This window comes from Cottoperca gobio, chromosome 13, assembly GCF_900634415.1.
Source record: "Cottoperca gobio chromosome 13, fCotGob3.1, whole genome shotgun sequence".
NCBI classification, from domain to species: Eukaryota; Metazoa; Chordata; class Actinopteri; order Perciformes; family Bovichtidae; genus Cottoperca; species Cottoperca gobio.
In genome coordinates, this window is record NC_041367.1 from 25,853,925 (window position 1) to 25,881,621 (window position 27,697).

A 27,697-nucleotide genomic window follows, 5' to 3' on the forward strand; every position below is an offset into this window, starting at 1 on the left:
TTTGTCACCATTACTCCAGGGCTGTACCCACCTGATAGAACATTAAGCGAGAGCTGTATGTGTGTGTTGTCCACTGCCAGTCTAATTAATAAGGTGTCATTTACCTTAAACCGCAGAGGCCGAAAGCTATTGAAACTCCTAGTATTACATCCTCAAACACACACAGTATTAATACAATGGCCTTACTCTGTGAAAATGGAGGAAGAGAGGCTCACTCTGCCCCCGGTCTCTCTGCTACCCATGTTGTTCAAAAGCCATGCAGCATTAGTGAGGTACTGGATTTTTAGGCCGTAGCCAATATTGATATTCAAGCGTTTATACATTTCTGATTATATCTCATTGGCCAGTGTTGTTTTTTTTTAAAACATGAAAATACATTTTTGATAAGGATCCTAACTGAAGGATATTTTACAGTTCTTTAGAGCTCTCCACGGGACACACTTTGTCATTACATTAGTGTTTCTAAATGCCCTCAAACATTTGACATTTGAAGTTTCCTGTTACTTCTCTGCCCACATACACTCTGATACTGGTTTATCTGTGATTTAAAATCGGGCAATCGTATTGGTCCTGTCCATGTCGTGGTCGGGCTCCAAATCGTGACGGACCTTTTGTCTGGAATCATTTGGACTGATAGGCCTTAGTTCACAATTCAATTCTATTAATTATGTTTTATAAATTATCAAATCCAAAGGAAACATAGTGGACTAACATAAACAGTAATTTAACTAGCATTTCACTTCCACCCCCTGACATCACTGAAGACTGAAAGGCCAAGCTCTGTTTGCTCTGGGAGAAAAAGCACTCTTCGTGTTGTCTTCCATGATGAAAGTAACTTTAGTTATTTATATATATATATATATATATATATATATATATATAGCAGAGTATCACACAAAATGGACTCCAGCAGATCAGTTGAAATGCACTGTGAATGTAAATGCATAAACTAGCTGGCAGTCTTCTCAGTAATGGTCTTGTTTTATTTAATTGGTAATTATCCAAATGTGCCAGGACTAATGATCTATAGAAAGTTAAACTCTTAAAGGCAGATTATAAGTGACTTCCCTCCCTAGATTAATGACAGCACATGGGTTGGGTTATGCTAGAAAATAACTACTTTGTAGGTGTGTTGTCAGTGAACACATGAACAGTGAGGGGGTCTCTGAAGCTGTTCCATCATCTAACAAGCCGTTTTGATGGTGTTTACTGGCACCTTTAGTGATGTCTTCAAATGTCCAATATGACATAATATGTTTACGTTCATCTGCCTGTTTAAATGATCAATGTTACCCTCGAGGACAAAAGCAGAAAAGTCGCTTGGCGTTTTCATGTACCCTCAAAATGACATCGGGAGGAGGTCGGGGTGGTTCAACACAGGGTGGGACTATGACACAAGAGGTCAGTTTATTTCTTGTGTCAATGTGTGTTTCTTCTGTGCAGGAAGTCGTTCCCAAACCCTAACCAAGATGTTCTTCTTTTAACAATAATGACTACTTTCCCATACTTTAACGGATGCATACTTGGCCTCACTTTGTAAATTCATTTGTACAACCAAATGTATTTAGTTATTGCTCTGTAACACCAACCATTGTCTGAAGTGGTTATACTTCGAGTTGTCTGATGCATTTTTTAAGCAATGTCTTTTGAAATGGTAGCTGAAATGGATCGTGGGTAATTGAGTTGTTCTAGCCCAATGGATGCCCTTCTGCTGATTGAAGTGTTAACTGGAGTTGACAGTCATGATTGTGGGCACCATTGTGCTGTAATTCTCTGTATGGATGAGATAATACACACTCCCCATCTCTCTTCCTCGCTCTCCAGCTTTTGTCTTGTTGTGCTGTTTGTTTTCTCCTCCACCTCCCATTCTCTCTGCTCCATCTCTTCTGCCAGTGTTCCTCTCTGTTTGTCTTCATACACTCCTTCTAGATAGAGGAGACTGTAATTATCCCAGTCGGACAGAAAGCAGACCCAGTGTTTTACTGCATAGAAGGAATTGGCAGTGAGTGTAGATTTACATCAGATATACACATATACTGTACATATGTATGGCTGTTATGTGTATGTGAATGTGAGCTGTGAGTACTCTTTCAGGAGATGCTCACAGTGACTTTATCTTCTGAGGAAACATAGTGGCCTCCGTGTCAGTCAGCAGCATTTTCACCTAAGTCACCAGCACCATCTGGAATTAGTGTGAGGCTAGACATGAACATGAACTGGGCAGCCATGATGGATCAGGCAGTGAAAGAAAGATCTTGTTGTTTACTGTGGATGAGCCTCTCTATATAGGACATGTTTATTGTTATCTCGTTGTGTTCACACACGCTCTCCGTGTTCTGTGAGTCATTGTTTGGGTGGGTAAAAACACCATTTTCAGCCTGCTGCTATACACTATTCTATGTGTGTGTGTGTGTGTGTATCTCTGTGTGTGTGTGTGTGTGTGTGTGTGTGTGTGTGTGTGTGTGTGTGTGTGTGTCTGTGTGTGCTGCTTTGTCAGCATGTGAGCTGGTAGCTAACAGAATAGTGAACATATAGCTGTGTATTAGCAGGGTCAGAGCCAGCGGTGTGTCCGGGGTGTGGAGGCTGCTGGCTGCTGTTTGCCACACAATTCAAGGCCAATTAGCCTGCAATGAAAAGCTAATGAGAGGGTGTTTAGAGCTGACAGTAAGTGGGGCTTCTCTGTGGAGAATGATAGTGTTTTTCTGTGTCGCTGTCCCGTGTGTGTGTGTGTCTGTGTGCAAACATTGAGCAGACGCACGCTTGTGGGGTTTCCTTGAATAGAAACAACATGGCAATTATGCACTTAAGAAAAAGCAGATGAATTTAAATTATTTGAATTTCCAGGGTGTCTGCAGTTTCTTCAAAGGAATATAACGTTTTGAGAATAATTATTTACCAATTTAACTCCGCTGGAACCACAAGTGTATCCATCTTTACACCCTCGTGTGGCATAGCCATGCATTGCTCTAACAAACAGAACTTTATTCTCAATTATTGTAGGCATCTTAAAGTTTCCAATGATTCTGTATGTTTGTTTCATCTCCAGAGTGGGAAGCGTGAGGATTTTGGATGGAGCACAGAGCACTTCTTTTTTTTGAAGTTGGAGCATCTTCCGCTCCATCACACCTCAATGTGCTCCCAGTACCTACCACTCACACCATAAGTTACATGCATGCCTATAAATGACATTCGAAACAGCCTTAAATAAAATACAAAGCAGCTTTTTTAAGGAGTCAAAGGGATAGCAAGGCACTATGAGCCCATAATACTAAGGTTGTGTTTCTGTTGGTGCTTGCTGATCTCACTGGGGTATCTGTGGTTTAGTGGACACAGTACACTATGATTGACTATGATTACATTTGTATTCAAAAGTGCAGCGTCTTGGAAACTATCAGTTGTTACTGATTTCATAACAGAGTGGATAAAACAGCTTAACTTATACAGGGAACCAATTAAATGTCATATCGGCAGATGGTTTTCACGGTTTCAAGGTATTTCAATATCATTTGAGAACACAACAGTGGGCTGATTGACTTCACAGGGATATTTTGTACAAACCACACATACATTACATGTTGACTGAATGTGTTTTTAAACCTCCCAGGCAGCTCTGGCTTCCTTTCATTTATGTACACTTTTACAAACAACTTGCAGAGACATAAACACACACACACACACACACACACACACACACACACACACACACACACACACACACACACACACACACACACTATGGTGTGCTTTGAAAATTATAGGTAGTAAAGCCAATAAGAGAAAATATGATTTTTAGTACACGGCCCAAAATATGCAAAAGTACGTGTGGTCTAAATCATATCAGAAATATCTAAATCAAAACAAAATGTATTGCCCTTGTCCTCCCACAATATGTTTAGCTTCACACCTCTATTTATATGCATTTACAACTCACACAGACAAACACACACTTAAAAAAACCTGAAGAAGAGAAATGTGTTTACAGCCACACTTAGAGAAAACACAAGCCGAAGCACAAATTTGCTGCAGGGTGTGACGTGGCAGCTCCAGCCTGCCAGTGGCTTCTTTCTCTGGTAGATAGTCCTTGTGAACACTGTTGTCCCTAATCTCAACAGTTGTATCTAAAGCGGAGATCAGAGCAGCATATCATGTATATGTGCTACATGTCAACCCACTGCACACTGCCCTCCAACCAGCTACACATGGGGACAGGAATAAGCTTTGAGTGCCACAAGTGTGTGTGTGTGTGTGTGTGTGTGTGTGTGTGTGTGTGTGTGTGTGTGTGTGTGTGTGTGCGTGTGTGTGTGTGTGTGTGTGTGTGTGTGTGTGTGTGTGCGTGCGTGCGTGTGTGTTTATGGTACTATCAAATTTGGCTGCCTCTTAGGTATTGCTGGATTGTATCAATTGAAAATACCAGCTGGCTTAATGTACGCTCCACAGTTGTAACAGCAGTGGTGCCACAAGCTGCTACAGTTTAATGAGCATTTTCAAGACACATGCCATTTCTTCCAGCATACATTTCATAATAAGCACCATAAAGGAGTAAATGGACTTAATTAGCTATTAGGGGGTTAAACCACTGATTTTATACCAATAGGTCTTAATGCAGCCTTGCCTGCTATCCCCTAAGAATACCAACAAGACAGAGGAGGATTAATCTAGGGATGTACCCGGATCCGTTATTCTGGGAAAGCACAACTAATGTACAAAATGTAAAAGTAATTTTTTAAAAAAGTCAAAATAATGGAAACAATATTTCTTCTACCCAGAAGTTGCTCGTTATTCGGGAAAAGAAAAGCCATGATTGACATGTCTTTGCATCAGTTATATTTCTTGAAATTGTTTCAAAATATTGTGGATGGCCACAAGATAAAATACTTATTCTGTAGCATAGAAACATAGCAGCATTCTTTCATTTACTAGTTTCTTCATTTACTACAAATTATTAAAATGTGATGCAACCTCCAGCCCCCCACGGAGTCAGCGCACAGCAGGCTGCGGGCTGTCAAGTTACCGTTCCATTCCATCTCTCAGGGAAGTTCTTGCATCGAGGAGGACCACTCATTATTCCAAACCCCAATAGTCTGAAAAATGTCCCGAAAGCCCGTTATCCCGAAAGCAAATGCCTGCCCCGTTGCTCCGAAAATACACAATCTCTGCAACACATTTTATGCTTTGAGGCCACACAAATCTGAGCAGTACCCCTGGTTAGAAATCTCTGACCCAAATGGAAGTAAGAAAGCACTCACGCTCAGAAAGTACCATCATTTGCAGCATGGATATACAGGCTAATTACACAAACAATTTCAGATCCCAGACATATTGTGACTGTGCCATAAGTCTGTAAGTGAAGAGTGAAAACTGAATAAAATCAGATTGGATTCCAAGGGTTAATGCAGTGTTGATGCATCATTACTGTGCCTCCCTGCTGGCATCAGCTTTTCAAAGGAGAGTTGTACTGACCCAGTATAGCTGATTGAAACTGCTCTCAGACACATCCAGCAGGAAAGTCCTCGAAAACCCCTGCACTGCCCACTCCTCACATCCACCCTTATTGACTGAAGTTGACACTGAGATGACAGTTTAAGGTCAGACAAAAAGTGTTGTTTTTGGCAGTTCATTCGTTTGGATTCTAGCTTTTCTTCCCTGAATGACTGTTGAATTGCAGGCTTAGGCATCGGTTTGCATTGTTTCAGATTAGGTGGTTTTTGGTCACACTTGCAAAGCCAAATGTTTTTTTTTCTTTCAGTTAGAATTTATGACTGGATCAGTTCCTGTTTGAAACAAAAAAAAGTTTGAACTCTTGCAGGAGCTGTGTGCATTGTAAATGTGTAGATTTAGCTGTGCACTTCAGCAGCGTATTATTATCAGTGTGTTCAGACACTGTCTGTCTTTTCCCGCCCCATCCCTTGCGGTGGAAAGTGCAGAGTCATCAAAATGCAGACCACTGTGGCACTCCTATGGCCACAACATGGCTTTTACCGGATCAAGCTTTTCTCCCAAAGCCCAGAATGGCACATATTTGTGGCTGCTCACTTTCAGAACACATTTTTTTTTCTTCCTGAAAAAGAGAACAAAATCTCAACACAGCAGCTACTTCACTCTCATTTTCAAAACCATAACTGGTTTGCGTCTCAAGATATTACATGGTTTTGAGACACAGGGCTGCAGTTTTCATGTATTTCAGGAAATGGGTTATGATAGGGTCATGGTACGCCAGCCCATCATTTTGGCCTCTGCACTTACTTTCTTTAGTGTTTGTTTTGGTGATGTTACACTTCTCTTCCTAGCTATACAATTATTTTGTTCCTTCTCAAACCACCTCTGGTTTTTCTGAAACTAGCAATTGACTGTTGACACTGATCTTAGTGTCCAGAGACCACACAAGGATGATGTCAGCCTTCATTTTGGTTGCCTGGTAACTGTGGACCCCCCTCCCCTCCCCACTTCCAATCAATCGCTATAATCCAATGGACATAACAATAAGGATACAATAAGTAGCCTGTGAATGTTGCATATCCCTCTAACTAGCTAACCTTTTTCTCCCTGTTTCTGTCTGTCTCTTTCTGGTTCAGGATGGAGTGATGATGAGATGGATGTAAATATGGGCCAGTGGGCAGGCATGCGAGCCCCTCTTCTCGGCCTCGCCCTGCTGCTGCCATTGCTGCTCTTCAAGCCACCACCCTGCTACGCCCAGAACATCCAGGGGGGCCTTCAGGATGGACCTCACTTTGGCTTCACTCAGGCTGTCTACCATGCTATGGTTTACGAAAACTCAGCAGCACGCACCTATGCCAACAGTAAAGTTAAAATGGGCATCCACCTGGCCCAGCGCTCCTGGGAGATTCGCTACAGAATCACTTCAGGTGATGACGAAGGGTTTTTCAAGGCCGAGGAGTATGTGCTGGGCGACTTCTGCTTCCTGCGCATAAGGACTAAAGGTGGCAATGCAGCTATCTTGAACAGAGAGATTCAGGATAATTATGTATTAACAGTAAAGGCCTCTGTCAAGGGAGAAGCCCTTCTTGAGACCTGGACTAAAGTCAGCATCCAGGTCTTGGACATGAATGACCTGCGACCCTTGTTCTCACCCACCACTTACTCCGTCACTATAGCGGAGAGCACCCCTCTCAGGACTAGCATAGCACAAGTTACCGCCACAGATGCAGATATTGGCTCCAACGGGGAGTTTTACTATTTTTTCAAGGAGAAAATGGAGCTGTTTGCTGTACACCCAACCAGTGGAGTGGTTTCTCTCAGTGGAAAGCTCAATGTTGATGAGCAGAACCGTTACGACTTAGAAATCCTGGCTGTGGACCGCGGCATGAAGCTCTATGGAAATAATGGGGTTAGCAGCACAGCCAAGCTTTTTGTCCATGTAGAGCGTGTGAATGAACATGCCCCAGTCATGAATGTGATCACCCACAGCCCCTCTTGGCTTGATAAAAACCCTGTGTATGCCATGGTCACTGTTGAGGACCTAGATGAAGGTTTAAATGGAGAAATAGACTCAGTGGTCATTGTTGGTGGAGACCCTTCAGAGCAATTTTTGATAGAAAGGTCTGTGGAAGGCGAGTTTGCCATAAAGGCCTCTGAGTCAGTAAATTGGGAGACTTACCCTTATGGCTGTAATCTCACTTTGCAGGCTAAAGACAAGGGAGCCCCACAGAAGTTCTCTGCTGTCAAGGTTGTCCACCTAATGGTCAGGAAGCAGACAGCGGAAGCTACTTTTGAGCGAGAGGTGTATGATGTTAGTCTGAATGAAATTTCACCACCAGGTACAATTGTAGAGGCTGTTAAAATCAAGCCAGAGCCTGATGATGCAGAATATATCTTGACGCCTTCTGCAGATTCAGCCTTTTTTCAAATGAACACCCTAACAGGTGTCATTTCCACCACTCACTGGTTCACTCAGGTGACCCAGGATGTCTTTAATCTTGAGGTATTGGAAATAGATAGTGAGCTCAAAGTTAAAGTGCGGGTAAACATTGAGGATGCCAATGACAACACACCAACATTTGATCAGTCTTCTTATGAGGTTTTGGTCAATGAAAGTGTAGTAGTTGGTACCAATGTATTAACAGTTTCTGCAGTGGATGAGGATAAAGGAGAACATGGATACATTACTTATAGCATATCCAGTCTTCAGCCATTACCCTTCAAAATCAATCAGTTTTCTGGTATCATCAGCACCACTATAGAGTTGGACTTTGAATCCTCATCAGAGAGCTTTGTGTTTGTTGTCAGAGCATCTGACTGGGGATCGCCTTACAGGCGAGAGAGTGAAGTCAATGTTACAATCCACCTTGAAAATGTAAATGACAACCGGCCATTGTTTGAGAAGGTAGCATGCCAGGGGGTGATCTCTCGGGATTTCCCAGTGGATGAAGTGATAACCACAATGTCTGCGATTGATATAGATGAGTTGGAGCTAGTAAAATATAAGATCATTTCAGGGAACGAATGGGGGTACTTCGACCTCAACCCGGATTCAGGGGTCCTTTCATTGCAACATTCCCTTGACACAGCCAGTCCAAAGAACGGTGTCTTTAGTCTCAAAATAACTGCCACAGATGGTGAAAACTTTTCTGATCCTATGTTTGTTAACATCTCAGTTGCTCATGGTAAATCTCCTTCTAAAAGTTTCAATTGTAAAGAGACAAGGGTAGCCCAAAAGTTAGCGGAAAAGTTACTCAAAAAGTCCAAAGCTAGCATGAAGCCCAAAATTGAGGAAGGATTTATTGACCTTTTCTCTGTCAATCGGCAAACACCACAGTTTGATAAAGCTTTTCCCACAGATATTGCTGTTCGGGAAGACCTTAAGATTGGCTTGAGTGTTTTTCAGGTTAATGCGTACGATGGTGACACTGGTTTCAATGGTCAGATTATATTCTCTATTTCAGATGGAAACACTGACAGCTGTTTTAACATTGACATGGAGACTGGACTTATCAGTGTCTACCTACCTATGGACAGAGAAAAGAGGGATCGTTATCTCCTCAACCTAACTATCTATGACCTTGGCCTGCCACAGAAAACTGCCTGGCGTTTGCTTACTGTATACATAGAGGATGCTAATGATAATGCACCCCTATTTTTGCAAGAAGGAGGCTATAGAATTGTCATACCTGAAAACACTGCCATAGGTACAGACATCATCCAAGTTGAGGCCACTGACAAAGATCTAGGACCCAATGGGGAGATTGTGTACTCTGTTTTGACCAGCACCACCCAGTTTGGTATCAACTCCACTAATGGGATAGTGTACGTTGCTGGCCAACTTGACAGGGAGTTTGTTTCAGCATTTAACCTGAAGATTGAGGCCCGGGACAAGGCAGAGAAAGGGAGCCAGACATTTTCTGTGACCACTTTGAAATTAATATTAGAGGATGTGAATGACTGTCCCCCACTATTTATCCCCAATGTGTACAAAGCCAGGGCTCTGGAGGATCTTCCAGTAGGAACTGTTGTGGCCTGGTTAGAAACCCAGGACCCAGATTTGGGTTTGGGAGGCCAGGTCCGCTTCTCCCTAGCAAACGACTACAATGGATGGTTTGAGGTAGACAGGGCCAGCGGGGCTATTCGGCTGACAAAAGAGCTAGACTACGAGACCCAGCAGTTCTACAATCTTACTGTGAAGGCCAAAGACAAGGGGAGGCCTGTTTCTCTTCTCTCTGTCACCTCTGTGGAGGTGGAGGTCGTAGATGTGAACGAAAATCTCTACGCTCCATACTTTTCCCAATTTGCCCTTACAGGATTAGTTAAAGAGAATGCCCGGATTGGAACTACCCTACTCCAAGTCATTGCCAACGACGATGACACTGGCAGAGATGGAGAAATCCAGTACTCCATTCGCGATGGAAGTGGGCTTGGACGGTTTGCCATTGATGAAGAGACAGGTATGTTTAAAAAAATAAATAAAAATGTTTTACATATTATGTTTACTCTCGTTACCTTGTTGTCTTATTTTTGTGTACTATTTATACTTATGTTTTATCCTATGTATTGTACTTGTACACAGACATTCAAGTTGCAGTTACAGAGTAAGAGCAAAGGTCATATGAAAAAGTCATGATAAACAGAGTGAGAATTAATCAAAAGAAAGGGGGCAAGAAGCTGCCGGTGTGTCTACGGCCACAGGAGGGCAGAGCTCCATGTCCAGGGCGGTGACACTGAGCTGACATTATGTTACAGAGACATGTTCTAAATGTATACGTTCATGGAGTGTGAGGGGTCAGTCGGCCTCGTCTGGGCCTAGCAGTTTGTGAACAAAAAAAGCACAACAATACAATAAAATAAAACGTCATTATGGTTTAAATAATCATTACTGTCCCCTGGCATAAGTAAAATAACATAAAAAAGAAGCTCACTGTGAACTACCCAGCAAGCATGCTAAGTAACCCAAGTCAAACACATCCACGATGTTGCAAAACAACAGATGTATGTTGGGTCTGAGGAGCGCAGTGGGACAGACGAGCTGAGTGGACTGGTCATATTATGCGTCATATACTGAGAATAATTGAGCAGAGAACTTGAACCTACAGCAGATTGAGGAGGACTTTGCGATGCACAAGACACAATGTTGTTTACGCAGGTGAAAACAAGAAACGAAGGGATGTGTGTAACTCGCTGTACAGGGGAGGATGCCCACATCGTTGTGTTGCAGTATGCAGTGTGTAAGAACTGTCGGCTCTCTTTTTGCTTTAATGTATGTGTATGTGGGCTGTCGGTGCGGCAAAATGTATTGTTTTTACATGTCTGTGTTGGCTGCCTTGGTGAAGCTTTATCTGGTTGTTGGTTGTGACGGCAAACTTAAATGATTTTTCACTAGTGTATACATTGAATTGTTACATGTTATTGTACTTTATTTTGTAGCCTAAAGGTGGTCTTTAATCTAATATTTCTATAATAAAACATAATCACCAGCATGCTGTATTCCGCCTACAAAGACATTGCTATAAATACAGTAAAATGATTTCTTAGAAAGTTGAAAACTTGTAATGCTGGTGTGTTCAAGTGATAACATACTAGACCTGACTTTTAATAGCCATCTGCCAAAAGCACTGAATTGAGTTATGTTGTGGGACAATCTAACCCAGAAGAACAAAACTGCTCCGCCATGGCTTTTATGTTTTATTTCACTGGCTTTATATAGTGAGTCAGGCGCATAACAACCTACTCACAACAGTCAAGGCTGTAGTAGGTGGGCAACTGTACTATATAAATACACCATTCCACCAAACATTTAATGTTGCCTGATTAACTTTAATAAATATTTAGTTTGAGTTGACCAAAATAAAGACCTATGAAATTAGTGAAGAAGATAATACCTATATTACAACGACTAAAGTGCAGATTCTTCATTTGAAAAACACTGTAGCAGCAATACAGCTGTGCATCAACCTTACCAAGTGAATCGCTGAGGCTCATTCAGGGCAATTGGCTGAAGACAAAATACACTGCCCCTAGACCCCCAACCCCCCCTCTACTGGCCCCTGCGGAATACATCACCTGTCCCCGATTGAAGGACTGAAGGAAAAGTTTGACCTATTATATATCTAACACGCACGCACACACACACACACACACACACACACACACACACACACACACACACACACACACACACACACACAGTCTCTCTCACACACACACAGTCGTTAACCTGGTGTGGTTGTCCCAAGGTGATGAACAGGAGTAGAGTGGAGGGGAGGATTTATGGCCCTTGTTAGGCGAGCCTTGGCAAGCCCCATAAATCAACCTCAAACTGCTGAGAAACACTACAAACACAATTACGACTTAAAGAGAATTATTCTGGCCTTCACACACGCACGCACACGCACACACACACACACACACACACACACACACACGCTCAAACACACACGGACACACAAAAACACAGACACATACACACACACATGGAGACATACACTCTGACCAGCTCTGTAAACTATAATGTTGAACATTAATTTGAATAAGCATAGTGAAAACCACAATGGCTGACTGTGACAGGCTGAGCCAGCTGTCAATCAAACAAACACTCCTCAAACTCACAAGGGTTTAGGCCTGAAATAATCCTTTTTAAAATACAGTCAAGGATAATATAATCACATCACATTTTCCTGTAAATGATTTGACCTTGCATATTAGTTATCCTTCAGTCCAGCAGATAAAACCGAAAGCCACATTATAAAACTTAAGGATGTGTAATTAGCCTGAAATCCAAAGCAGACACAACACTAAACAGATTATTCCTTGGTGCTCCTGAGGACCAATGGATACCAATGTGAGGTTTGACTGGTTTATATACAATCTTGGTTTGCAAAATGTACTTGTTCTTATTGGCTGGCTAGAAGATATAAATGTTTCTGTGTAAGATGGCTGTATTACAATGTACATCTTAATTCATCTTTTATTAATGCACATATTCACTACAGCAGCAACTTTATTTCCCTGCTGCAGCAACTTGAAATGCTACGTTATTACATTTTACATTACACTTTTGTCATGGGACATGGGGTGTGAAGGTGTTTTACAGCCTCCTGAAAAAATGGGCGGTGAATCTTCTGTGTAAATTATGTTAAACACCAGATCTGCAGGATTCTGGACTAGCTGCAGAAGTCTGGTGGCAGATGCAGGGACTTGTTGAGGTAGTCCAGGCGGGGAACCTAGTAACCCTAGGAACTATTACCATATTGGACGATTCCACACCTCCTGATTGACGTTCAGTTGCCGTTCAGTGCTGAGGCAGGACATAGTGTTTCCATGGAGGTTGGGTGCAGATTGGTGATTGGCAAGTAGCACTTCTGACTGTCATGCAGGAGCCTGTAGTTAGCGTCCGGTAACAGACCTGCATTTAACATTTGACTTTTTATGAACTGTAACCACTATCTTTCCCTAACCTTAAGTTGTCAATGGTGATGTACAGGTCTCAGTATTTCCCTTGAAAGAACACATGTTAAGTCTTTTCCAAGTTGAGCTTAAGGTGGTGCCACATCCAGTCAGAGCTACCTGACAGACAGTGATGCATTTCTTCAGCAATGTAGGATAGCTGGGTGTCATCAGCATAGCAGTGGTAGAAGAGTAGTACCAGTGCTAGCCAAGTTCAATATGACATGAAAAATGTGCAGGGACATTGTCAAAAATGGTCAAATTGATTTAAAGGGAGTGAACTCTGTATGCAGCAGCAGAACAAATATTTCAGTGTCAGCCTCCAACTAACTGCCAACTGTTTAACTGCATCGATCCTCTTGCTGTGGATACACCTGGTTTTCCCCCTGAGCTGAAAACCTCTTTATTTGGTGTTGAAGTGTGTATTTCTCACTCTCGGAGTGTGTAGTGTCTCAGTGTAGGCGTTTTTTCTCTGATGTTTCGCAACCTAAAATAATGAGGTTGTGGGCGGCTTAATGCTGTTGTTGTGTGTGTTAATATAGATGTGTTGTAGTCTGCCAGTAGCTCCTGTAACTGAATAAGCTTAACATTAGACACCCGTCTTTACTTCCCACACACACATACACACACTTACCTTGAAAGCCTAACCTTTCCATGTCATTCTCCTTCCCACTCTGTTCAGCGGGAAGCTCTTCACATCAACACTCTTAATCACAGTGTCACTTCTCCCTGGGAACTGCTGTGTTTTGGGAAAGAAGGATGGAAAGAGAAGGAGGTAGAGGAGAATTCATGGCTCCCAGTTCTACAGTGATTCATTTCTAACAGGCAGGGAGGCCCGCAGCTTTGTTTTCCAACAAAACCAGCATTGTGCAGAGCCTTGAATGTGCACCCAGGAGTTAACATAGAGGCAGACAGACATGGGCATACACACACACATGCATGCACGCACAATCACACACACAGACACACAAACACACACACTTAATAACTGCCATTACAGGTTCACTTGTACTGTAAACTCGTTAGGTAAATCCAAATATAAAAGGTACTGATCTGGGGATCTTCTTGCAGTGCTTCTTTTAATTTTGACAGTTCTTCTTCTGTGTGGTCAGCGTGGAGATACAATGTCTGGGAACAATGTATTTTTTTTGTTTGAAAAACTTGTATGGCTGAACATACACAATGTAAATGTAGTATGTATTGTTATAATCTTAATGGCTATCAATGTCTGTGGAGAATAAATGTCCGTAAATCCATTTACAAATAATTCAAAAGTGGGGTACTTATAACTTCATATGTTGCCTAATAATCTTCATGTCTAGACTTTTCCTTCAGTATCAAAGTAATCCAGCAAACTGGTAACAAACAGGAACTACTTTAAACTACCACAGCATGATTAACCAAACATTTAGGAAACAGAGAGATAAGGTGCACTCACTGACTCCATGTCACCAATACACCATCACCTAGAGCAGGGGTCGGGAACCTATGGCTCTTTCGATAACACAATATGGCTCGCAGACAATTTTGAGCTGACACTTTTTAACATGACTAACAAGTAATTAATAATTGTACTGTGTCATTTTAAAGTAAAAACATTTAGCAGCGGATTTGTTTTTAGTTCTCTCCTTTCCTCCGCTCTGTCTCTGGCTGTAGGTTAAGGTGTGTTCACACATGTGTGTGTAGGGGGCGGAGCCTCGGCCTTCGCGAAACCGAGCAGAGGAGAAACTGCACAAAGCAAGCAGTAGACCGGGGGGGTCAAACTCAATCACAGAGAGGGCCAACATTAAAAACTGGGACTACGTCGAGGGCCAAACACGGTCCACATTTATTGAACAGGATACACATATTGGAGAAAGTGCACAAAGATATGGAACATATTTAAGTCAACTGCTAACGGATTGCTGAGCAGTTCTGAGCTGCAAAGTCGGCAAATGCATTCAGTTCATCAACAGAATGCTGTCGGGAACACAGCGGTGGAGATGTTTGTCAGTGTTTGGAAACACGTAGTGACCAAAGTTTCCTTCTGCATCTGAGTCTCCCACAGGCAGCTCGGCATCATACATGTCCGTGATCACACGGCCCTGAAGCTGCAGGTTTAACAGTGAGATGCTTCATTATGTCGCACAAACAGTCCCGCTCACATCGTCCCAGAGATCTGTGGTGTGTTTCCCTTTGCTTCCAAAAACGTTCATTTCATTCACACATTTAGATTCTTCCTCAAATGTCTTTCCCCGTGGTTGTGCCATGCATTGATTTAATTACCAAAACTGTAGGGCCAGTTATGACAGACATATGATATTTTCTCGCGGGCCGGATATAATTGCCTTGAGTTTGACACCCGTGCAGTAAACACTGACACGTGCACATAAATGAGATAAATAACGTAAGCGTTTAGTATCAATGAAACACTGATACTGCTATTAGTACTCGGAGACGTGTTATTCTTCAAAAATGCACGCATAAAGTTGCATTCAAATGTATTAAATATATGGCTCTCAAGGAAATACATAAAAAAATATTTGGCTTTTATGGCTCTCCCAGCCAAAAAGGTTCCCGACCCCTGACCTAAAGCATCATAGTCTGCCACTATGCATACACTGTACATAAAGGAAGAGGAAATTGCACATAATAGCCCAGTGTTTAAATAGTTAAATAATAAAAAGACACTACAATAGGAGCAATCGCTCTAGTGATTTCAATTTGCATTGTTCTGAACACTCCTAAAATGCAACTTGCCTGAAGGTGCTGTTGTGTTGTGAGGTGCTGAGCTCTCAGGCATGACTTTTTGCTTTTTGCGTGGTAAAGTAACCACATTATAATAATTAAGGGACGTTTTTTAAGTTCTCTGTCTTTATGGGGAAGAAAATCACTTTACGGATGTGATTCATGGTAGTGATGTGTGCATGTTACACAATCAGCCAAACCTGGTTCCAGATTCATGTAATTGGGCCAAGTGTGAAAACAGCCTGCCTTCTGCCAGAGCTTGTTTTCTGAATGTCTGTGTGAGTCAGAGAGAGAAGCCCCTCCACTGCCTGTGTCTTTAAGAAACACAGCTACATGTTTGACCATCAGCACACACTAATCACACACTCTGCACATTACACAGAGCTGCGCTCCTTCTGTTTCCATTAGTGAATTAATGGCTGCATTTATCATAATTGCAGTCTGAGAAGGAGCATGAGTGTCTCTTTGAGTGCTTTGCTACGAAGAAGTGCCAGCTGGGATATGGCTGGAGCCTGTTTGTGTGTGTGTTTGATTTTAATATGTTATGCCAATATTCATTCACTAAACATTTGATTGTTATTAAGTAAAGAAAAATATCAAAAAGATGACCACAAACACACATTCACAACCTCCGTTTCACACTAAATATGGACTTTCGATGAAGATGGAGGTTTTTTGATGCCATCATCTAGTGACCATTAGTGCCTCGGCAACCTCCTGACACTTTCTGCGAAGCTTTTGCCATGGTAGGTGCTGCGTGATGCTAATGCAATATAATGGGCTTGACACACAGTCGTGTTAAAACCTGATGAAATGGTCCCATGGGACAGACTTGTCAAATAGCAGAAAGCAAGCACTGCAGATTGTGGGTCGTGCTTTGTGAATCATGGTTGTCCTAGAAATGGACAACAATTTGGTCCCAGAAATAGGAAATAACCTGGTGTCAAAATGTGTTATAGACAAAGTGGGAAGTGTGGCAAGTGAAAGAACAGCACTTTGCATTCCCTCATTATCAGCTCTGATGTGCTCTTTAGCAAAGCTCTAAACCCAACTACTCTAGGGACCAACAGATCAGGCTGCAGTGCTTGTCCAGTGTGAACAGGACGTTCCTGAGTGTTGTTCTGAGCTATACATCCCAGAATACATCAAGTTTCAAATGGAAAATAAATATCAAAAAAAGTATTTAAGAAGTCAAGAAATCCCACTTATACAGACAGACCTTTTCCTTATAGAATGTTCTGCGTCAAACCAAAATATGTTAACGCTGAATACAATCAATGTTAGGAAAAAACAATCCAACATTGTAAAATGTTGCTACTTTGTGGATAGCATCACAAGCCTGCTGGATGATAGATCCATGACAATGTTTGTAAACTGTCAGTGAAATCATATAAATCATACTGTGTTATCATTTAAAAACTCCTGTTTATTTCAATAAAATTATTTTAATTATAAATATATTTCAATGAAACCAAGTAAACTGCAGTTTACAGGGTTTGTGTGATGTCATACATAACAGTGGAACACAGTCCATTGTATTGGCAGGATTATGTACCACATTCTGATATATATTGATATCAGAAAGACATTGCCATGGGAGACCACTATATATTTCCAGTGTCTTACCAACAGTTACCTTTTGGCTTCTTTTAACCGTGACGATGATTGTTGTCTAACCTTAGAGAAGCAGCGGTTTTCAGCCCAAACCACAGTCTTTCTAGAACCCTAATCAAGTAGTTGTGTTATTCCTAAAACTACTCATACTATAGCTTTGATGGTGACGGATCGGGACTCCCTCAGGGGGTTATTTGTAATGGTTTTGGAAGGCGCTGACACATCGTGTCGACACTATCTGTGTAAGGTAGCTACAGTCCATAATCCAAAAACCAATATGGATTTAATGCCTATGAATACTGGGATCTACATAACCAGGGCGGATCACCAGGAACAAGATCAAGCAGTAATGCATGTTACTCCTTCAGAGAACGAGTTGAAGGCAGTACATCAAGTACTTTGATTTCTGAAAAGGTTGTTGGCTTCAGATTTGACTTGAGCTTTGATTTCAATGAAATATCAGTTATATCAATAATATGTATTTAACCAGGAAGTGGTTTCATATATTTTACCAATGTTTTATATGTTAGCTGCAGCTCGAGCCTCTTTGGGGCTGAGGTCGGCCTGCTTGTGGCTAGCCGTTGGAAAACAGGGCTGGGCCTGTGGCTGCATACACACACATACACACGCACGCACGCACGCACGCATGCACACACACACACACACACACACACACACACACACACACACACACACACACACAGACAGTTGCAGAGTGCCAAACGTAGGCTGGATTTCCTGCGCTGTGGAGAAAAATAACATTGGTAATGATAGCCTGTGGTCACACACACACACACACACACACACACACACACACACACACACACAGGAGGTACATTCAAACTGTAGAATCAACACTGTCCTGCCCTACAATACTGTGTCCTCCCTTCACCCTCAGGACAAACAATACACACACACACACACACACACATTGCATCACTGTGTTCCTGCCATCAGGCACAAACCTTTGTTGTATGGTATTATGAATCAGTGAGATTGAGACTGTGTGTGTGCGTGTGTGTGTGTGTGTGTGTGTGTGTGTGTGTGTGTGTGTGTGTGTGTGTGTGTGTGTCCTAGTTTGGAGTTACATAATAAAAGAACAAACTGATGTGAGCCCCCCTTTACTCTGTGGACATGTAAACTCATTATGTGTAAGATCTATTGAAGTATTGTAATACTACCTGCAAGCTACACAAAACAACTCATGCAGATCTGTCCACTTCCCCTTTTTTATTTTTTGTTATAGAATCTGTGTAGCATATTAAGGTCATCCTGTAACAAATGTCGGCCTATTGATTAGTTTGATGAAAAGAAAGCGAGCACAGTGACTTTCATGTAATCCACTTCCTGCATGGTGAGGCCATCTTACTCAGGACGCAGTATTCCAGCCTCTCTTATTCTGCTAAAGCAGCTGATTTTCATTTAAAGTTATTTACTTGTACTTAAACAGCGGAGACAATGTACATGTTGGGTACATACTTCTGCGTACACCAATAGGAGGGGATAATGCTGGCAGTCCTTGTTTAAGGTATCAGTAAGACATGGAGTCTGATCCAGGAAGTCCAGTCTGAGTAACACATTAATGAGTTTCAAGGCTTATGAGACAGCAAAACTCTGCAACATGTTATAATACTCAGAGACAAGATTTTACCACTCTGGAGAGTTAGCAAACTATTTGATCCGTATTTGTGAGCTACACAGTTAAACATGCTGCTTTACAAAGTGATCTATAACCAAGCTTTGAGTTGGCCTTGGTCATCATTTCTGGCATATGTTACAGCTCCCACTTCCTCCCAAGGACCCTACAGATAGACATGTGTATGATGGTAATCATCATTTAAAGCTGTCTGTCAGGTTGAATCACAGGGGTTGGGGCTGGTCAGCTGGAAGGTAGCCAGGTATTAGCCTGTGAAAACACAGCTAGCTAAAAGACATGGTTTCTACTGTAAGTAAGCCTGAGAATCAAAATGGAAATTAAAGCAGTTTAACCTTATATTCCTAGATGATAAACTGTAATTTCACTAATGGAAATTCCTAAAGGCTTGTATTTTCTGCTCGCCAAATAATCAATGCACCCAGCCGCTTGTATCTGTGCTCTAAAGCCGAGGGATCGAATGAAGGACAAAGGCTCATTTCTCTCCTACATCCCTCTTAAATGCTCTCCCTGTAGCTCTCCATCTCTGTCAGTGTGAACACACACACTGCAGCCACATTCCTCTTTCATCTCATCCATTCTGATGCTACTCTTTTCTCTTAACTTTTTTCCTCAAATGTGTGAGTTTGACTTTGTCCGCCTGTCCTGGGGAAGACGTTCAGACCTGGAGTTATCCTCATCGCTCAGGTTGGGTCACTCCTGAGACCTTACAGGAGTTGTGCTGTTTTACTTTCTGGAGTGTAATTTACCTTAAAACATGATACAAAATGCATTTAATGTCCATCTTATCGCTTCAGTCTGATTTTTTTTTTTTTAAGTAGCTTATTAGCGTTGCTGCTGTTGGCCACACTTGAGGATGCTGATGCACAAACAGTATGGCACTTTATTTCTACATTCCGAAGCCTCTGCCTTGAATGCCTGCTTTCTGTTTTCCCTAAATATTGAGGCTTGTTGGCCTCCTCACTGCTGCGGCATGAAACCAGAGACTCACGCCTGCCAAGCTAACTTCCGGTTAAGCCCAATGCTAACTCGAATGGGAATAAAACAATTAAACTGTGCCACATTCCAAATGTTATTGGACCAAATTGAAATTAGTCATTTTACATCTGCAACAGCAGCGAAGGACTAGTAGTCAGAGCCTATGATGTTAATTTAACTAACTTAGCTGTGATTAGCAGTAAACTCCCAACAGGCACACTCTGTGTGGTAAAAACGTTTTGGATTCTTTTGAAGGTCCACCGTGGCACAACACTGGGATTTGTCCCGGTGTGCCAGTACAGTGTGTTGTGGGAGAACATCACAGCCTACCAATAGGGAACATACGGAGCAAGCCCCAGAGGGGAGCTGATTAGACAGACATGGAGGTACAGGAGGTTATCAGTGCTACAGTCAGGTGGAGTTAGAGGTTGGACTCAGGTGCAGGGCGGATTGAGTGCAGCAGTTATCTGAGTGTGTTCCCTCGTCTGCAGAGGAGAAGTGAAAGCTAAAACAATGGCTACCAGTCTTTAAGGATCATTCTGGTTTCTTCCACATTTGTTGGCGTTTGACCACCACTCACTCACATTGGTAATAATGTTTCAACCAGTAGTAATTTTTTTTAGGAAAATCTGAAAAGGAGAAGGAATTGGAATTTATTAACAAATGAAACAATATTTCTGTTGAACTTATAAAGTGAGAGCAGCACAGTGGTATGACTCTTGTGCTGAGAGAATTAGTGCTGTGGAAATGTTGATTATAATGATAAGTGTTGATGGGATCAGATCATAAAACAGGGAGGCTTGTCATTAAAACACCAGTAACCTGGCTGTGATAGAAGCCATTCAGTCATGGAGTGTTTACCTTCTCTTCAGGTCATGGTACATAGATCCGCCTGTTAATCCTCCTTCAGGCTGCATCTTTAAATTAAGAAGGAAGCACATTCTACTTCACAAACACACATCTGTTTGCGGGCATGATGCCCCACATTTCTACTGTTTCCTAACACAGCAATTCCAACACTTTTTCTTTTGGACTAACAATGCAAAATTGTCTTGGCTCTACATTGAACACACAAACCCGCCCAAAGACCCAAAACATTCCTTTCATTCCCTCTTTTAGCCCTTTATCCTGTTTGTCCCTGTTACTGCCTGTTCTGCTCCACCGGTCTGCTTCACACTCTACTCTGTCCAGGCTCTCTGTAAATCATCTGTTGCCTCATTTAATGTCTGAATAAAAAAGGCTGACATTTAAATTTTATCGCTCAGTCTTTTAATCCACTACAAATCACCATGACAACAAGTAATTAACATGGCAGCCACCAATCAGGTCAGTTACCTTCAGAAAGCAGGTGTGTGTCTGTGTGTGTATGTGTGTGTGTGTGTGTGTGTGTGTGTGCGTGTGTGCGTGCGTATGTGCGTGCGTGTGTAAATTATTCTAAAACTGGCTAGAATTATGAAGGGCGGTAATTAATGACATTTTCTCAAAATCCTCAATTTAAATTAAGTGATTAATTGGATTAAATTCATTTGTAATTTTTATTCAAATCAACTTGTTTTTCAAAGGCTATTGATTGAAGCAGAACATTTGGTAAGATAAAAACATGTTTGGAAATGATTACATGTTTTTTATTTCAATAAGTTCTGACTTTTGGACTTTGGGCTTTGGAGTCATTGGATGGATCTCACAGGTCGGAAGCAATCTTACACAGCCCCGCAGCATTCAAATGTTCATCTAGAATTCAAACGTCAACGTTATAAATGAAGCTTCGTACTATTAGGTACAGCCTAGAAATTTGTCTCCTACCATATCTCTGAAAATAACTTTATTTAAATCAGTGAATTTTGCATAAAGGGAGGTGAAAGTTCACTGCACATTGTATCTGAGTGCAGCTTGTTCGAAAGGTATCTTTGAGGAGAAGAGCAACAGTCTGACTTGCAGAACAGCCACACTAATCAACTGCTAAACTTAACAAACAAATAAACAGTCATTGAACGTAATCAGGGTTTTGCAGCATTAGGCTTGTTTATATTTCAATTTCTTCCTTTTAGTATTAAGTTTCTATATGTGTCCTCCCGTGTAATGTTTGAGGACTCAAACTCTTGCAGACAGATCAGCTCAGGTAAAGAACAATGTGCTGGTTGTTGATCAGAATAGGGCCAATGCAGGCAACACAGTCCAGAGGGGTGTGAGCAGGCAGGAAGGTGGGCAGCAATCCAAACAGGGAGGCAATGGAGGATAACAAGATACAAGAGGCTGCAAGGTTGGATGGCACAATATACGATGTGGCAGAGAACAATGGCAAAAGGGCATTGGAGTTGATGAGGACATTGGGAGCAGGTGTGCAGGGGATTGTGGAGGTCAGGTGATGAGGAACACACTGGGTATAACTATTAGACAGCAAAATTTCATTTTTGCGTTTTGTAAAGTTAGTACAACATTGGAAATTCTAAACAGTGAAAGTCCGCTGCGGCTGAACATTGAGAAGCTGTTACCTGAATATTTTGTACCCTGCTATGTGCTAACAAGAGTAAGCAGAGACAGAACAGGTCACAGCTGAGTTTATAGCCAATCTGTGTATTTCCGTGGTGGAGGTATTACACAAAGGTATAATACCACACTATAAACATACTCTGTTACAAGTAAATGTCCTGCACTGAACATTTTATTTCAGAACAAGTATATAAGGACAATGTACTTAAAGTATTAAAAGCAAAAGTACTGACACCTGTGACTGTTACACAATTATATATGATATCATTAGATTATTATTACTAATACACTCATGTAAAATCAGGACTTTACTGTTGTAGTTGGTTCAGGTGGAGCTCATTTCTAACTATTAACTAATGATTGTTTTCAGCAGTAATCGATTGCTTGATTTCTGTAAATAGTGAGAGATGTGGTCACAATCCCCCAGATCCCAAAGTCACAGCTCCACAATGTGTTCAGTCCAACACAAATCGAATTACTAAAAAATAATAATGATTACATAATTAAACAAAATGATAAAAGATAATCAGAATATCATCACATTTGTGAAGCTGGACCCGTGAAATGTTTTTGCATAAAAAAGTGACAAACAATTATCAATAGTGGCTAATTAATTTTCTGTCAATCGACTAATTGATTAATGGACGATTAATTTTATTAGCTATCAGTATGATTTGTGTGTAAAAACCTTAATTTGTAAAGTACCTAAAGCTGTCAGATAAATATAATGGAGTAGAAGTAGAAAGTGGCATTAAAAGAAAATACTTAAATTCAAATTTCAGGTATCTTTTGACATTTAAGTTAATGTACTTGGATACATTTCACCACTGCTATTTTATCATTCTAGGTGTCAGAGTCACTCGCACCAGTGTGTCAAAATAGTTTTTCACATCAGCACACTCTAACGTGAGCGAATTTGATGACAATGCTTCTCCCCAGCACGGTACACTGCCTGAATGCAGGCACTGCCTTTAAAGCTAAAGTCTCCACTGCACAGTTAATGTCATTACAAGATTACAAGTAAGATTGTAATGTGATTGACTGCAGCCGCTCTGTAAACTGCACAGTGATCGTATCTCTGGCAGATATACGGTAAATCAGCCTGTCCAGAGGCTTCATGCCTTTCACTGTGTATACGTGCCAGGACCCCTCTGCCTCCATTGTACTGGGGTAAAGGCTGAAAATCTTGAAAACGAAACAAATCAGACCTTTTTACAGGAGCGACTCGTCATTATAGGAACATTATTACAAATCAAGCCTTTTCAATACCCGCTTTGCCCTTTTTTTTGTTATTGCATCGAATATTTTTGCAGAGCACCAGCAGCATAGTAAGTCTTTTTCATGTGCTAACCTTTACCGCCACTCACCTGCTGTGTTCCTCTCCCTCATGCTGATAGGGGCTGCTCATCTCCCCACATTGTGCCCCAGCACTTTATCGCTCTAATGCTAGCTGACTAATGAGGGTTTTACCTGTGGGGTCTCAGGTACTAATCCCTGCTCTTAGCTGAAGGGCTAGCTGAGGACTCATTATAACCCTCAGACAGGTCAGTTCAACAGGACTCTGATAAAGGCTTCCTGCTGCTCATTTCTCACTAATAGCCTCTTCACTCCTGCCCTCTCACACCTACAGCCCTCCCTCTCCATGTAGTTACTCCTGATTCTACCATTACCATGCCAAACTCCACAGACGGATGTGGCTATTTTACTGGTGCATGGCCTGCACTTTTGCTGATGTGTGGTGCTCCTTTCTTTCTTTTTCTCTCTAGCTGCTCAGCATCCCCGCTCCTCTGGCCTTTCCTGAATGATGAATTAGGTAGCAGATATAAAGAGCTGACTGTGAAATAGGCTGCACCAATCCCTCTACAACCTGAATGTTTGCCCTCAATGACTTTTATGTACTTCTGCACTACTCATCTGCTGAGTATACACAACACACAATAGCAAAAAGGTATATCATTACTGTCGAGACAGGCTGAACTATGAGTTCACAGTGCCGCTGATCATATGAAGAGAGCCAAATACACAAGATATCTATATCTATATGTATGTTTGCAATGGGATCTGTTTGAGACATTCATGTTTGTTTGATGACATAATGAAGTCTTCAATTAGAGTTTCTGATGCCTGCACATACAATGGTATTGTGCAAGGTTAGATTCAGTAGGTTGATGGAGGTATTGAGACAGTACCGTTTGGCTCACTCTGTATTGACAGCAGAGATTAAGATCCAACTAGATTATTATTGTTTCCACTCTTTCCCAAGCTTTCTTCAGAACCTGCCTTCACCACCATTCTCCTGTGACCTTTGTCTTCCCTTGTCATCTTTAGCCCTGTTGAGATGCATGGGGGTGCATTGGTAACAGGGATGGAGTAGATATCAGGCAAGGTTTGTGTTGTCTTTATTTTGATTTATTCAGTGAAAACTTTACTGCAGTATATTGTTGTACTACACAGAGTGGTGAACATCAAATAACCTGATTAAACTATACTGCTTGCTGGTAGGTAAAGTGAACTCTACCGGTGGTGTTTCTGCATTGTACTTTACTCCAGCTTGTATTTGCTAGATCTGTGGCAGTAGGCACTGGATATCAATTGCACCTGAGACACTGAGTGAATCTGATTGGATTATGTCACATTGTTTACAATAATACTCCATCCATCCAGCCATTGTCTACCACTTATCCCAAACTTTCCTTTTCCGGGCCACATCCTCCAGCTCCGACTGGGGGATCCCGAGGCGTTCCCAGGCTAGTGAGGAGATATAATCTCTCCACCAAGTCCTGGGTCTTCCCCGGGGTCTCCTCCCAGCTGGACGTGCCTGGAACACCTCCCTAGGGAGGCGCCCAGGTGGCATCCTTAATAGATTCCCAAACCACCTCAACTTGGTCCTTTCAACTCAAAGACGCAGCGGCTCTACTCCGAGTCTCTCACAGATGGCTGAGCTTCTCACCCTATCTCAAAGGGAGACGCCAGCCACCCGTTTGAGAAAACCCATTTCGGCCGCTTGTACGCGTAATGTCGTTCTTTCGGTCATGACCCAGCCTTCATGACCATAGGTGAGGGTAGGAACGAAGATGGACTAGTAGATCGAGAGCTTTGCCTTGTGGCTCAGCTCTTTTTTCGTCACAATGGTGCGGTACCGCACCACTGCTCAGATTCTCCGGCCAATCTCTCACTCCATCAACCCCGCACTCGCGAACAAGACCCTGAGGTACTTGAACTCCTTCACTACCCAGAGTAGGCAATCCACCGGTTTCCTGCTGAGAGCCATGGCCTCAGATTTCGAGGTGCTGATCCTCATCCCAACCACTTCACACTCTGCTGTTAACCGATCCACTGACTGCTGAAGGTCACAGACTGATGATGCCATCAGGACCACATCATCTGCAAATAGAGGGCATTTTAGTCAGATTCAGGATTTCTTCAAAGTGCTTATTCCACCGCCCGATAACCTTATCAGTCAAAGTCAGTATGGTCCTACCCTACCCGCACAAGAGAAAAAAAACAATGGTGACAATAAAAACACATCCCGAGGAGCCACTCATCAAAACAGTGCCCTCAAACTAAATGATGAAACCAGGTTATGCAGGGTCATCTTCTCCCCCATAATCTGTCATCACTGTGCTCAGAGCATTTATAAAGGTTTGGATAGTAGCTAATTTCAGATCTGTCAACATCATCTACAGTTTCAGTCATGTGACCCTTTAAACAAAGCCTCTGAGAACAATAATGGGGCGGGCTATGGCTCAGGATGTTGAGTGGTTGTCCACCAGTCAGAGGGTCAGTGGTTCAATCCCCCGCCCCTGTGGCCAACATGTCAAAGTGTCCTTGGGCAAGTTACTGATACCAGATTGCTCCTGATGGAAAGGCCAATGGTGTGTGTGTGAATTGCTCACTACTGATGAGCAGGTGGCACTTTGTATGTAGCCTCTGACTCTGTATGAATTGGTGACTGCTGACGTGTTGTAAAGTGCTTTGAGTGATCGCAAAGATTGGAAAAGCGCTACATAAATGCAGTCCATAATGGTTATGCATTCACTCGAAATCAGTTTCATTTTCAAAATATAAAATAATATTGTGTTTTGGATGTGTTATCAATGTCACCTCGCACACTAGATTTATACTCATGTTTTTCTTATGTGAGTGTCAAACCAGACACAATAAGCAAACATATGCATGGAGAAAAGAGTAAAAGAGTAAAAGTGAATTTGATAGTGGGTGATTTTTTCTAGATACAGAAAAAGCCCACCACAAGTTTTATCTGAATAGTAACATAGACACAATTGATTGTCTCAACAACTCCAGATATATTGACGTTTGTGGGCTCATCACTACACCACATGTACATTAAAACATGCACAGTTTTAAAGGAATAGTGAAGAGAAAAAGAGAAATGTACATTAGATGTTGTCGGACTCATTCAAACTATTAAAAGCTGATTACAGAAATAATTCTGCTCACACACGTCAGTATTTTCCTCCAGCTTTAGTAGGCATGCAGTAGGCAGCAATAAAGGACAGTGAGTGCTGGTCTATTGAATTCCAAGGGGCCTTCACTCCCTCGGATTACTGCAAATGCTAATCACTGCCTTAATTAATCTTCTCCTAATTCCCAATTAAGCCCTAGACTCACTTCGTCTGGCTTGTTGAAATGCACTTCCCCAGCTACACAGCAGCCCTCAGGCCAGTTGGGCTCCAGAGTCTCACACCTTACTGCCGCTAGAACCAGGGCTGAACTACTCTTTTATCTCTGTCATCTCATGTGTTGGTCTCGATGTACAGAAGGACTCACTATACTGTATGAAGTGATGTTTCTTGATCTCTAATGCAAAGCAGCACACATGTCTCAGGGATTCCATTGCAATATCACTGTTTTTGAATATGATTTTCAGAAGTCTTGCCCCAGAGCAGCTTTAAGAAGAGGAATGACTGTAGAGCTAAACCTTAAATAATTTAAATGAATGGCATTTAACAGAATGATCATCATGCAATCAACCGCATAACCATATAGTATAGGTAACACTGTCTCCTATTTGCCTTTAAGGTCACCAAAACTCTTATTTCTTGAATAAATGTTGGTGTTAAAAGTACACGGTTAGTGCATTAACCTGTTCATGTACATTACTGCACTTCTAGATCCATTTAGATTGTACGATAAAGTAACAGTCAGGAGGAGTTCCTGCTCGTCTGCTGGCAGCAGCAGCTATATTAGGTTCAAACCTGGAAAGGGTCTAATAAAAGTGTGATTGAATAGTTGGACTCTGACAGAGCTTGTGTTGAATAGATGATAAAATAGACTAGTTAATATCATTTTCATAGATCACAGATATATCCTGTTGCTGCA

General features: G+C 41.9%; 1 protein-coding gene across 1 annotated transcript in view; it reads left to right on the forward strand.

The window, feature by feature from the left end:
- Positions 1 to 6,589: 6,589 nt before the first annotated feature.
- The window catches only part of fat3a (FAT atypical cadherin 3a), a 116,553-nt gene continuing 95,445 nt past the window's right edge, over positions 6,590 to 27,697 (forward strand). The window contains exon 1 of the mRNA XM_029445966.1: positions 6,590 to 9,896. Within this exon, the coding sequence (XP_029301826.1) occupies positions 6,590 to 9,896 (3,307 nt within the window). The remainder of the gene's footprint in view (positions 9,897 to 27,697) is intronic.